Genomic DNA, 14,882 nt, shown 5'->3' with positions numbered 1-14,882 from the left:
GAACGCAAAGGAGGATATTTGGAAGAATGTGAGCGACCGAACAGATCTCACCCCCCATTTAGTGCCACAGTAGGGGAAATAAATAGCACGGGAGTCAATGGGGGATGAGCCTACCCTACACACTCTTGTCTCGCATTCGTTTGGCTTATTTGCTAATAACGGTGCAGATATCCCTAATGCTGGCTTTAGGTAACTGTGCTTTAACTTCATTTTAACCACGTGATCCATATTGGTTAAATTTGCAACATGGAATACTAAAGGCGCGTACTCGAGTTCAGCAGCTGCGATCATTGAACAGTCGCAGTATTATATCAAATAGCACATGTTCCATCACTGGCTTCATATATGACACGTTAATCCCTTGTATGAAAATTTAAATGTAGGACGTTTTATTTAGACCTCTGTGGCGTACCTGACCTTAAGCCACGCCCATTAGAATAAAAGGTGATTCTCAGTGATATCTCATGCTATGTTTGGCTAATCGTGATCAAATGACTTTGCTTTAAGTGACTTGATGAGTAACTGAAACAAATGCGAATAAAACATCATGGCAAAGCTGGCTATTGCTAGATCATAAGACCTGACATTTGAAGATTTTGTTCACATCTGGTAACCCATCGTTGATAACAAACACACACTGGACTTTGGTTTATGACACTTACAGTGACGCTGTGTCCGTGCAGTGAATTTTTCTCCTCCCTCAAACACACAGGCAGAGAAAGAAAGAGGTCTACAGGATGGTCCTCTGGTGATTCGTGTCAGACATTTCACATGTATATTTTGTTCTTGTTTTCACAACCATGTCAAGATACCACAAAGCAGCCATTGATGGTTATTTGGATCTTTTGAAAGAAGCCACCAGAAAGGATCTGAACACCCCGGATGAAGATGGCATGACACCCACTCTCTGGGCGGCTTACCACGGACATATTGAGGCTCTTCAGCTCATATGCAGTAGAGGGTGAGCTCAATAAACCAGTTTGAACTATTCAATAAACATTTCTTTACTAAACATGCATATAGCTATTTCTATAATATTCATAGCATTAAAGCTACAAAAATGGCAATCGTTGCAATAAAATTACAATAATAGGTGCCTTGTGAGTTTTATCTAAATTAAACTATATCGAAACTGTCTCAATCCTTTTACGAGCTACATATTTCACATCTGACGAATGATTTTCCAGTCCAGACCAGTTTTACAATCCTTAAGGTGGTTTTATTTCTATAGCTGTTTCTTATAAGATTGTTTTTGTGTTTAACATAAACATGATTGTTTTATAAACACTCGCATCAGCTCATTTCATTCTGATTCTTTAAACACAAGGTTTGCTGTGTTTAAAAGTGTTTTCATTTCAAACTTTTTCAAACAGCTGAACACAATTGTTTACATTTGTTACATAAGAAGCCTAAAAAAATCTCATTACCGTAACCATTAAACTGTCAATCCCATGTTTTGCTAAAAAAAGGATAAGTCACCTTGGTGTAAGCAAGTTTCATTAATCATACATTATATTTTAATAGGACATTATACATAAGAAAACTTCCTGTATCCGTAATGAGAGTGAAAAAAGAAAATATTACGCTTTTAAAATATAAAGTCAATCAAACTTGAAGTGATAGTTCACCCAAATGTAAAAATGTTGTCATCATTTACGCTCATGTTGTTCTAAACCTGTATAAATGTCTTTGTTCTGCTGAACACCGAGGAGGATATTTGGAAGAATGTCAGTAACAGATCTCATCTCCCATTGACTCGCATAGTGTTTATTTTCCCTACGTCAGTAAATGGAGGATGAGATCTGTTCGGTTACCGACATTCTTCCAGACATCTACCTTTGTGTCCAGCAGAACAAAGACATTTATACAGGTTTAGAACAACATGAGGGTAAATGATGACAACATTTTTACATTTGGGTGAACTATCCCTTTAATGTAATCCTCTTTGCGTGTGTTTAAACTGCATTTTAAAAGGGTTATAAGGAGGCCTAATGGACACTTCTTTTCCCACTGTTCGTTCATTTTTTATATACGAATATTCTTTCAATGTATTTCTTTGTCATTTGAGAAGATAAAGAAGAACATTTACTATTTTAAAATTAAAATAATATTTATTATAGACACATAATGCATAAATCCGTTCCCAGTATAGTAATGAGAATTTCAGGAGAAAAAGCAAAACATACATAAATAATTCACTCCTATGTTAAAATAATGCTTTGCGTAAGGTAGAGAACACAGTTATGTTTATTATGATCATTTTTTGTTACCCAATTATATGTTCTACACTTAAAATCTTTTTGCTGACCTGATGTTTCTGTGGTTTCATGAGAATGACCCAGCTAGGTTTATCTGTGTTTCTGACCTCTTTGTGTCTTCCTGTTGCTAATTTTCCATTTACATCATTCGTAAAATCCCAAGAGCTAAAGCCAAGCGTTTAATCAAGCAAATGAATTATGAAAATATGGAACAATGGACCTCTTTATCCTTCCACAGTTCATCTATTGCTACCATCTATTGCTAGCATCATGAGTTGATATTGTGAATTAATAGGCAGTGATTGCTATGACTGTACCAATCACCATTTTAAAAGGTATAGACTGCTGTCACATGTGTTTGTTAAAAGTCGTGTATAATGGATGTGTTATGTTATGGGTACTCAGAGAGGCTTTGTCATGTTGCATGTCATCCCTTCATGAACAGATGCTGTTCAGTTTGATAAACTCTTGTACAGCAGATATTGAAATCTGACTTTTTATGGGTTTACCAGTGGACTTTCATTTTACGACAAGTTACAGATTAACTTTTGCTGATGTTTATGACCTCTGGTTGATCCTTATGAATAATGAGGCTGGAGGAAGAAAGTGTGTTATAAAATAGGACAACTCAAATGAAATCTCCTTTGAGCGATTACATTTTTTTGGTGGTTGCTATGGAGTTGCTAGAGTGCTCTGGTTGAATTACAGGCCTCTTTTGATGACGTTAGCAACGCTGGTTCAACACTGGTCCAGAAGAACTTCCTGTTTCAGTTCTTTAACACTACACAAACGTTTGAACAAAATACAACCAACCGAATGTGTATAGACAACTTCAAATGCTAAAGAAACATCTTTAAGATTTAATTATACACATATATATCTAAAATCCACTACTAATAAGTAAATAAAAATCAGAAACTTGAGAAGTGCTTCTGGACCAGTTCCTCTTGCAAAGTGGTCTATAGGATATCTGGGGCCAGATTCACGAAACTGTTAAGACTGTTCTTAAGATATATTATGGGAAGTTCGTAAGAAAGTGTGAGTCTCAAACCTTTCTTAGAAAGTTCTCAAATATCTTCTTACGAATATCGTATTTTTTTTCTTTAGAACACATAACATACTAAGTCGATGATTGCACTTGCCTGTTTGTGAGGTAGGCTACTGTATATATGAATCTATACAATAACCGTTATTTGTGTAACATGTCCTCTATGTGCTCTATGTCCTGTAGGGGGGATCCAGACAAGAGTGACATCTGGGGGAACACACCCCTACATCACGCAGCAGCCAACAGTCACATGCAGATCCTCAGCTTCTTGGTAAACTTCGGCGCTAACCTCTTCGCTCTGGACAATGACTTCCACACACCGATGGACGTCGCCGCCTCTCGAGACCACATGGACTGTGTCCGGTTCCTAGATGGTGCCGCGTCCAGACAGACGAGCCAGAATGCCAAAAAGGTAGCTCGTCTGAAGGAGCAGGCCACCAAAGACGCCGAGCGCAGGGTGAAGCAGTGCGAACGTGTTAAGAAGAAACACCAGAACAAGATGGATAAGATGTACCGCGGCTCCGTCTCTGAAGCCGGTTTAGCCTCTTCAACCGCAGGTACCATAAACAGCTTGAACAGCGAACAGTTCTCCAAACTCATCACGTCAGACAACAACGGCTCTGTCAGAGCAACTATCAAGGGAACCCTCCAACGCAAGTTTGGGAAAAAAGACAAGGGGACTGTGAGCAGACAGGGGGACGACAATGTGATTTTCGTCAAACAGGATAGCGGCTCCAAGGAGAAGCCGGGTTTTGTTGACGTCTTCAATGAGCAAGATGAAAACGATGAGGACGAAGAGGAAGGTTTTGAAAATGAGGAAGAGGGGGCCAGTCAGGTCAAGTCTATTTTCGAAAGGCCCGGTCTCGGGAAAATGGTTTTCCGCAGGAACTTCTCCAGGGAAATGGGCATTGAACCGGAGGATCTCCCTAGCGGTGATACAGAAGACCTGGGCTTCCTCATTCGCCAGGAGGTGTTCGAGACTTTGGAGGAGGGGATAGAGGGTTTTGAGGAGGATTCAGAACTTCCTTGGAATGAAGAGGAGATCGGTCTGGATGAGGAAGACGAGACGTCACAATTGGATTCGTTCTTGGCTTCTATCTGTCTGATGGACTTTGCTCCCGTGTTCAGTCGTGAGCAGCTGGATCTCGACGCTCTCATGCTCTGCTCAGATGATGATCTTAAGAGCATCCGCATCCAACTCGGGCCACGCAAAAAGATTTTGGAGGCAGTGGCTCGCAGGAAGGCTGTCCTGGAGAGATCTGATGTTATGAAGGACTCTTTCCTTTAATTAAAACATGTTGCATGATTTCTCACTGTTGTGATTCTTTTACAGTTTGGTTGTTGTTGTCTCTGCTTATAGCTGACTATCTGTGATTCTGTGATTTATTTTATTGGCTTTACAGAATAAAACACCAGGTAATAATGTCTACGCAGTTTGTTTTTTATCATCGTAGAAACATTTTGCCTTACTGTGCTGCGCTTTCACCCTTGTTCATTGCTGTCCATAAATATTAATAGTTATTTCTTCTCAGACAATGGGATTTGTCATTTTGTGTTGTTCAGTGGTGGACAGCAGGCTACAGTATAACCTGATGCAGTTCAACATGGCACAGTGATATGGAGCTATAATACGGTTGACAAATCTGGAACTTCATTGTGAAAAATCAAGTCGAACATTGGTCAGCCAATCAGACTGAAGCATTCAACAGCCCCGTGGTATTAATGCAAAATAATACACAGACAAAAGAGACAGGGGTACAGTACATTGCTGATAACTTTATAGTGAATTTAAGAGATGGACTGAGACCATCTGAACTGGAAAACAGACAAATGATTAACTCCAACATCTCAGACATGAGACACAGCCACAGGTCCTTCAAAGAGAGACGACAAATTAAACAAATTAGTTGCAAATAAATGTGGTTTGCCTTTGATCACTAAAAGCATTCATAACAATATTTGTCCTCATTCAGTGCAGCATTCATTCACTTTTTCATTTTGGACTCCGTCACTGTTTCAGTTCTGTATTCTGTCATGATATTCGGTGCTGTCTCCTCCATGAGCTCGTCTTGAATGTCCTCTCCTCCTCCCTTGCTGTCGTCCCTCCTCAGTGCAGAACTGGTCCTGCCCTTAAACAGTGCAGAACTCCTTTGGCTCTCATTTGGGATGGTTTGAGAATCCTGATGCAACTTTTCAAGAGCAGCCTGTTGACACTAGCATGAAAACGGATCATTCCATCACATGAATTGTCTCACAGATCACCATTAATGAATGAGAGTGGGATTACAGTTGGTATTTGGTTTGTAAACTGAGCCTGTGTTTCCTCAAAGATCTCATCCTCTTCAGAGCAAGCTTCTTGTGTCTGAACGATGACCTGCATTTCAAAACAAGATTATGAGTGCCATCGGTATATTGAAAAAAACACTCAGAATGATCCTTACCTCAGTAAACAGGCCAGTGTAGTAATTCATCTTCTTCTCTTCTTCAAGAACGATCCTCTGGGAAATCAGAATAATACAGACCTTTGCATGCTTCATGATTTTATTCATTGTATTTATAAAGTTTCTCATAACTTTTTTTTTAAGTCAAGGTGTTTGTTTACCTAAAGTAAAGTTACACCAGACAAACCACTTTAATGTTTTTGAGGGGCAGCTCACCTCCAGACTGGGAAGTTCTTTCTTTATGTCCTTGATCCTCTCCTCAGCTCTCTCGACAGTAATGTGATCCAGAAACAGCTGAACAGAGAATCAACATGTTCCATTTAAAAACACAGAAAGCCTCTTGTCTGACATGTCTGACATAGTCAACCACATTTTTTACGAAATTACCAGATGATCAAAAAGCGTGTTGAAGGCGTTCAAGATTGCGATCTCATATTCCTTTTGAAAAAAAATAGAAAAACTCTTTCCATTAAGTGCCGCAAGATATGAACATTTGTCACGGTGTGAATGTTCATTCTAACCTCTTCAATGACTTTTAGATGCAGGTCATATAGATTGACAAGGAAGGATTGATCTGCGATGGACGGATGCTCGGCAATTGAAAACGACCCGGCTGACATCTGCAGCAGTGAATGATACAGACAAGCCCAACAAAAAACGTCTACCAAACATTTGAGGTGGAGAAAACCAACAGCAGTAACATTGTACAGTACACCACACTTACCAACAACAACACAAAGGAGGCTATAATATAATAAATAAATGAAAATTGCTTTGTAGTTGAAGAGAAGAAAAGCACGCGTGTTCTGTAAAATTCAACTGCAATGCTTTTAAATAATAACATTTTATTGCTGCTGTTTGAACATTTCACCATAGCAATATTTGTCTTATTTCAATCAACATACAAACGTGATTGACTAATTTAACAAAACAATAACATTAATATTGTTGAGAAGTAAATCTAGAATGTAATGATAATAATAATAGACAATAAACAAACGATTCAATAACAGGAATTAAATATATACCTGTATAATTACAGTATGCATTGAAAAAGTAGTATTTGGTCATTTGACTATAATTATACACACGGAAAAATAATAACTTGTAGAATTTACCTAATAGGATAAAAGCACTGCTTTATACATAATATAACTACATTTCATTAATGTAATTTTTATTAAACTTTCTTTTTCAGTGTTTGTTTACGTATAATGTCACAGCTCACTGTTAAGGGTAAAGCATGTATATATAAGTGAAAAAGAATAAACATGCTATCCATATTTTTTAAATGATCATTATGAACCATGCAAAAAAGTTATGCCTTGTGCATCTTAGGAATGATGTCACACTTTTGATGTCACTCCTGCCTTCAACCAAGTGTTATAAATGATTACTAGAAACACCAAAATGGTGATTATGTAAAGGATCAGTGCAACAACATCTACTATCCGGGCCGCTCTGGTCCAGTACCGACATCTTCTCTCCGCTGGGTTCTCATCTGCTGCAGTGTAAGGGTTCACTTGGACATTAGACTGGTTGTCATTCCTGTCTGACGCTGGATCTGATGTGCAGTTAAAGTCTTTTACAGAATCTGTGAAGGCAACAAAAAAACTGGTCTCTAGATTCATTCTCTAATTGTTTTAGTCATATATCATCAGACCGAGAGATTCATATTGACCATAATTTGACCCTAAGAAAGTATAGTAGAATGTATAGTACTGTATGTTTTAACTGTTGTTTAGAAATATGTTTCCTTAATCCTTTGAAACACCTCAATCAGTTCCGTCCTGCACAAATCTGTGACCTGTGATCTGGTTACAAGTCCAACTATCTAACCATTAGACCATGACTGCCCATATTAGGACAAGAATCCCCATGACAGCCGGACCATACAGGCCTGACAAAATACAACTGAATCAAAATCCTAAACAAACATCATATAGAGTGTGTGAATTTAAATGAAGAAACTGAAACAGGTGCTTCTGAACGGTGTCTTTTACATTAAAATGATCTATGTACTGTATTTCGTGATCAGATGAAAACTGGAACTTGAACTTAAAAAATTTTTGTGCATTACCAATAAATTTATGAATTAAACAAATCTTACTTTAGAAACAGAAGAAATGGTTGTTGTAGTCATATATGTTTAGTTTCTAAAACCTTCTATTTCCACATTTTGCCATGTTTACTTTTTTGCCGTAACTTATTATTATTATTCACTCTTTATGTTTGTCATATCTAATCAATACAAAGTATTTAAAACTGCTTGTCAACTTTGACAGCTTTTAATTATTTAAAAAGTGCAGAGTTTATCCATTTCCTGATAACAATGAATTTGGACATCCCAGGGTTTGGAAAGACAGCGTTGATATGTTTAATAGTCACCAGTAACAGCAGGTGTGGACTCCACAGATGTTTCTGAACTCTGAATCTGCTTTCCTTTAGCCATTAAAAAACTCACAAAGATGGTCTCCAGAATGCTGATGCCAATGAGAATTAAAATCAAACTGCAATAGACCCCTGCAGTGAAGATACGTACATGTTTCAATGTTAAATCCCATTAAATCTGTTCACAATATTCATTTAAATACATTTCTGTCTCGGATAGAAAAGCTAACAGTAGTCCTCCATTATGAGTGAATGAAGTTGTACGCAGAATCAGTTTTTTAAATATTACATATATTACATCATGGAACATACTGACAGCTTTATAATAACCAACACAGGAGAATACATATATATTTGAGTTTTGTTTTCTTTAACCATTGCACTTTTTTGTAATGTAGCAAAACGTATACTCACCAATCCATGGGACTTCATTGGCGGTAGACGGCAGCTTGTCATTAAGAATGAGCAACAACACAGAAATGGACAGTAGCAAAGTGACTTTAAAGCTCAGCTTCTCTCCTCCATCCGCATCGATAAAGAAGGAGGCCACATCCAACACAAGAAAGCAAAACACAGGTGATATGAAGGTGATGATGTATAGTAGAGGTCTCCTTTTTATGGTGATCTGCAAGAACAGACACTGCCTCAAACATTGGTTCCCAACCTTAAGCACCCCGTCACCGTCACCGTCACCGACACCGACACCAAACCAAACCAAACTGTTGTTCATAAAAAAACTCTTCTGGATGAGCCATTGCTTCCAAAAATTTTTACTGTACAGCCTTGAAAACAACATTTTCATGTAAAGGTAACAAAATACAAACTATTCAGAGTAGCCGCTTGCATAAAGAGCAGCATCACACTGAATGTAATGAATTGAAGGTCTTGTACCGTATATATCATTTGATCCTCTTCGTATCCCAGAGAACTCACATTGGATTTAGATGTGTTTATACTGAGCAGTTCCCATTCGCCCTGAGTTTGAAAGGCCTTCTGGGAGCTGGACGTGAGGAACGATGAATCAGAAAACGTATCGAGTGTAAGCTCATCACCTGAGAGAAAATATAAGCGAATGACATCATTAGAATGAGATGAATGTCAGACAATAGAGAAAATGAACGTTCATATTTGCAGACATTGATATCTGAGATTCAGAAGTACTTGAATGCATTGGAGAGTGAAGGGTCAGTGTGCAGGTTTGGACATCAAAAGGAAAATTGATCAAGTCCATCTTACAAGCGCTGGTCAGAGTTAGAGTTTCATACATGTACACAAAACCAGAATAATACATCTTGAAGTATGGATTTTCCATAGTTGCAAACTCGGTCTTGATGCTTAAAAGAAAGAAACAAAAGCAATACTGTGTGATAGCACATCAAGACATTCTGTAAAAACTACATAATGAGATTTAGTCACATGAAACAAAAGATACGAATGGGTTTATGTCAAGGGTGTCGTGGTTTCAGTCTGTACCGTAAACCAAAGTATGATAAAGGTTTCCTTATAAAAGTATATATTTTTCATTTGTGTTGATTGACGACTACACTACAACCATGACAGAAGATAAACCCTTCTAACAAGCAGAAGCCTCCTAACAAGCAGAAATATGGATCTGACAGCAGTGTGCATCCTCTGTGTCCCCGTTCGAGAACAGTCTCTGGTTGAAAAACACTAGCACTCCAATCAGGGTCTCCACCCTCGTCCTCAACCCGAATCCATTCCCCACTTGAGTGTGGCTAGGGGTCCATTAGATGAGCTGATCCCACCCTTTACCCTGTCATTCCTATTATTCCGCATAGCTTCGACATCCCCTCTGGACCCACCCAGCTCCTTCTTCCCTGGTGGTCCCACTCAGATCTGCCCAGTTCACTGGCTCCGCCCACTCCTCATGATCCACTGCAGCTGCTGGTGCCTTGCAGCTCCTCTGGCCCATCTGCTCACGCCCTACAGTCTTCAACTCTGCCTCGGATTCCTTTATCACCACCTCAGCCTACACTCTTGAAAATAAAGGGATGCCATAGAAGATCCATTTTTGGTTCCACAAAGAACCATTGAGCCATGGTTGTTTATAGAACCATCTCTTTCTTACCTTTTTATAATCTGAATAACTATTTTTGCTCTTAAGAACATTTTGTGAAACAGGAAGGTTCTTTGGATGTTATAAGTTCTTTATGGAACCATTTTGTCTCTTCTATGGCAAGAGTGTACACCCCCTGCTCCACATCTTTGTCTCCTTCTCGTCTGGCTTTGCTTCTGTCAGTCGGCCCCCAGGCTACACCCGGGACTCTAATCAGGGCTTCACCAAGACTCCTTTCACTGTCAGCTATCTGCTCCCTGTCCTTCTGAAGCTCCTCCCTCCACCTTCATATGGGCTTGTTTTCTGTGTCTGATGATGTCCCCTCATCACTTTGTTGTTTGTTACTGCACATGGACCCGCCCATAGAGAGGGTGGAGTACTGTCATGGTTTTGGTCTGTTTGTGTTCTGATTCTATTGTTCATTGTGTTCCTTTTTCATTGAAGTAAATGATTACCTAATAATTTGCTGTTTAGTTGATTTGAGCTTCTAATTGAATTCTTGGTTATTCATCGGTTCCACCTGTGTTTAGTTAATGCTACTGTGTATTTACTGTACACCTTTTGGTGTTGTTCTCCTTTATTCCTGCATCCTGTGTTTTTTATTATAAGTATATTAAAGTTTCTCTTATTATTATTTCTGCTGTAACAATATTGACCACCTAGTTATGACTTTATAGGAACTTCCAAATATATGATTCAGAGCAATTTATTGCAGCTCAGTTTTAAGAAATTATGTTTTTAGGACTAGAGACTACAGTCGAAATTATATTGTTATACTCCTTTCAAGTAACCACCCATTCTCACATTCATTTCTATTTAGTAGAAAATTAAGACAAAAATAGTGAACCTTTCAGCGATGGCAATGTCTGGAAACCAGATCTTATCTTTTTCCAATGAAATCTTAACGGTCTCACAAAACGCACCTTCGTCCCACTCTATGAATTCACTGTGCCAACCCTGCAAAGGTATTACGTTAACACCGATTATAACAAGTGCCTGAATTTTAATAACCAATGCAGAACAGAACTGGGCATAGGCCACTGTAAAGGTGATATATATCATAAAACATTGCTATATTTAAAAAATGAAATACATGCTTAAAGGTTTAATACTTGCTTCATTTTCCAAACTTCTGATCATATAAGTAAAAGTGTGCAACACTTACAGCTTCATATATGACCTGTGTTGAAATGCTTTGGGCTTTTTCATTCTGTAAAGAAAGTGTTGATTGTCACATCAACAGTTTAGCATCAAATCTGGCTGTATGATGGTCAAGAGTCATGCTAGATTCTTACCACATCTGTGATGGAGGTCACAAACAGGTCCACATAATAATTGATAGGGGTGTTCGAGTCATATACTGGTCTTATGGACTTCATCTGAAAGTTGTCATCGTTCAAGCCAAGATGTTCCATAAGTCTCATATAACAGCCACCAGCGGTGCTCACCCAACCTACACCCATGAGATCATAAACTCTACAAATACTTAAAGAGAATTACTTTCATTAATCGCATTCCAAATAAATGTGTTCCAAATAAAACTGTATGTCTGTGCACTGTGCATATTAATTTAGTATTTATAAACACATACACATACCTGTACACATGCTTCGAAATAATTGACATGTATTTATTTATGTTTTCCAATAATTGAAATTAAATACAAACTTTTATAAAAATTTATTTTTTTATAAATTTAAGCATGTACAGTATGTGTTTGTATTTATAAATACAAAATGAACAGACACAGTACACAGACATATATTATGTAAACACAAACTTTTATTCTGGATGGGATTAACCGTGATTAATTGTTTGACAGCCCTAATTTTTTCTTTTACATACATAAAATCGTCTTGGAATGTTTTAATCAGTTTCATCCTTATGAAAAAAGGTTAAGATTAAAAAAAACTTACCAAATGCAAGAGAAAACACAAGGAAGTGCAGGTACATGGTGAAAGTGAAATTTCTGTGTCCTGTATGACAATCGACTCTTGAGCAGATTACTGTTATTCAATCATATTTATGCACTGTGAGTGAGACACATGCCCCACCTCCTCATGTGCTTTTGCAAGAAAATTACGTCAAAAGCTGACATCATGTCTTTATGTCAGCAGCTTAAATGCGTACAATACAAGCCAAAAGTTAAAATAAAAATCTACATATATATATATATATATATATATATAGAGAGAGAGAGAGAGAGAGAGAGAGAGAGAGAGAGAGAGAGAGAGAAAATGTTTAATATTTCTACTGAAGTTTAATGTTAAACACTTACTTTCTAAAAGTGTAATTGTTTTTTGGACAAACATTATCATATGCGTAGTTTTAATTTGTGGCATTTAGTCTATTTTATGCTTGTCCCGCTCTCTTACAAAACATTCAGGCTTTAGCTGCCTTTCAGTTAAAATATTTGCCAGCCGTGTCCGGAAATTATAGACTGATTTCAGAAGACAGGACAAAACATTCAATTTCCAATCGCTGATATACAGTATTGTATGCTGCACACACACACACACACACACACACACACACACACACACGCACACACGCACATGCACACACACACTTATTTAATCACTTAATCAATTAATTTAAAGACACCTGCCCAAACACACAAAAGAGAGCTTTATTAAAGCTTTGGTTTATTAAAACAAATCATTGTTCAATACGGCATTTTTATTTACTCAGCTTAGACTTCCAAAGGCATCAGTGAAATGGAGTCTGTTTGCACAGAACTGAATTAGTTGTGAATAAAGTAAGGATATACCGTATGTGTATATGCATAAACTGTGTATGTGCATAAAATATTTTTCCAAATGTTACTATGGTATACTGGATATCTTAAGTTTGCATATCTTAAGTTTTAAAGGTGTTTATTGGCAAAAACATAATATATGCGAAGAGTCAATATTTACAGTGTTGGGCCTTGTTTTTGGCCACCTCTGTAATTGGCTGTGGCATGCTGGATATTAGCTTCTGGGTCAAATCCTGACCGATGCCGATCCTTACTTTCCTTATTAGTGCGCTGTGATTATCACAATTTGTGGGCTTCTGCTTATCCACTCGCTTCTTGAGGATTGACCACATTCTCTATATGGGATTGACATCTGGGGAGCTGTTTTTTTGTACTTTTTTAAAATGCATCTGATCACTCTGCATAGGTAAAGGATTATGTACAGGCAGCAGAAATAAGCCCCAAACAGTGTGATCAGGACCCTATGAGAAACGGAGGGTCTTGTATCACACTGAGGGGGTTTATTTAGCAAAAACAGCTGGCTGCTTGTACATTATGCTGCTTATTACACTGCTACTTGCCACATGAGAAAAACCTCTGAGCTCTCGTGAGACTAGTTTCATACCGGGATAAGAGGTGCTCTGTCAGGGGAGAACGTGCTCTTGTCCTGGTTGACCCGTAGGCCCAATTGGTCGAGGTGCCGGAGCACAAGGTGCCTGTGCATACACAACAGATTTCGCGAGTGAACCAAGATAGGTCAGTCGTCAAGATAGTTGAGGACACGCATGCCTGGCTCCCGGGGGGGGAGCGAGAGCAGCCTCCATAACTGTCATAAAGGCACGGAGAGACAGGGCCAGACCGAAGGGCAGGAGCTTTTACTGGTATGCTCGACCCCCGTGGGAGAATTGAGACATGAAGTACGTGTCCTTCGAGTCGATAACCATGATGCAAACCTGGTGTTGGACGGACTCCAGGATGGGGCGCAGACTCCCACCTTTCTTGGGAACAATGAAGTAGGGTTTGTAAGACACCTCGGCCCGAAGCACGGAAGTGATGTCACCTCTGCTGAGGTTAGGGAATGTCCCGTAACTTGGGCGGGTGCCTGGTGAACAGGATCGCGTAGTCGAGACAGATCATCATCCTCAATAGCCACCGTGACGTGCTCGGGAGCTGTTACCAGGCCCCTAGACATTGTGACGGAGGAACTAGTGGGAAGTTCTGCTTCATCGCCCCGTGGGGGGAGATTCTGTGATGGGCAGCATTTAATAACATAAATATGTTATGAAAATACATATTTATATTTAATTTGTCGTAAAAACAGTCAAAATTATTCGCAGTGTCCGGGTTACTGTGTGTTATTAGTTTTGAGCCGTGTAATAATGTGGGGTTTGTACAAGCTGGTGTATTGTTCTGAGAATGTGTTTATAGTTGTCAGGAAATTTTGAATTGTTTCATGAATTGTGTGTTAGCAATCGATAAAACTGTAAGCAGAAGCAAAACACAACATTTATGTCACTGCCGATACTTTTGGCCATGGCTGCATATTACAGTCATGCTACATTATGTCAGTAAAGGTAAAATGACTAGAAAAGTTCATTTTATTCAATCTCATATCAGTCACTGCATGTTTCTCACATTAGATCATTAATTAATTATTATAATTGTCTAATTTATTTTATTGATTTTTTGTCTTACTCTCCAGCCTTCGAAGCTGGATTTATTTAATATGGAATGCTCCGACCCATGTTGTTTCCAGGGATGGATTACTGACCCTTGACTACCATAAGCCTGAGGGGGTCCTGGGCTTCAAGGTTACGACATCCAGTTTGGTACAGAGAAAACAAATGTTTATCTATGTTGAATATATGGGTCCCATAGCCTATACATGGACTCTCTGGATACCCTTTAAAAAAAAGACTTTACCTTATTC

The 14,882-nt window shown here is 38.5% G+C and overlaps 1 protein-coding gene across 1 annotated transcript; it reads left to right on the top strand.

Moving 5' to 3' along the window:
• The first annotated feature begins 695 nt into the window (after window positions 1-695).
• Window positions 696-4,733, top strand: anks4b (ankyrin repeat and sterile alpha motif domain containing 4B). Its single transcript, XM_079455565.1, has 2 exons — window positions 696-961; window positions 3,490-4,733. Exons 1-2 carry the CDS (start codon window positions 801-803, stop codon window positions 4,592-4,594), a joined length of 1,266 nt encoding a protein of 421 aa, XP_079311691.1. The 5' UTR covers window positions 696-800; the 3' UTR covers window positions 4,595-4,733.
• The last annotated feature ends 10,149 nt before the right edge of the window (window positions 4,734-14,882 follow it).

This window comes from Barbatula barbatula (assembly GCF_947034865.1).
Source record: "Barbatula barbatula genome assembly, chromosome: 5".
Classification (NCBI taxonomy): Eukaryota; Metazoa; Chordata; class Actinopteri; order Cypriniformes; family Nemacheilidae; genus Barbatula; species Barbatula barbatula.
The sequence above is the reverse complement of the archived record's forward strand: the minus strand, read 5'-3'. Positions and strand labels throughout refer to the sequence as shown.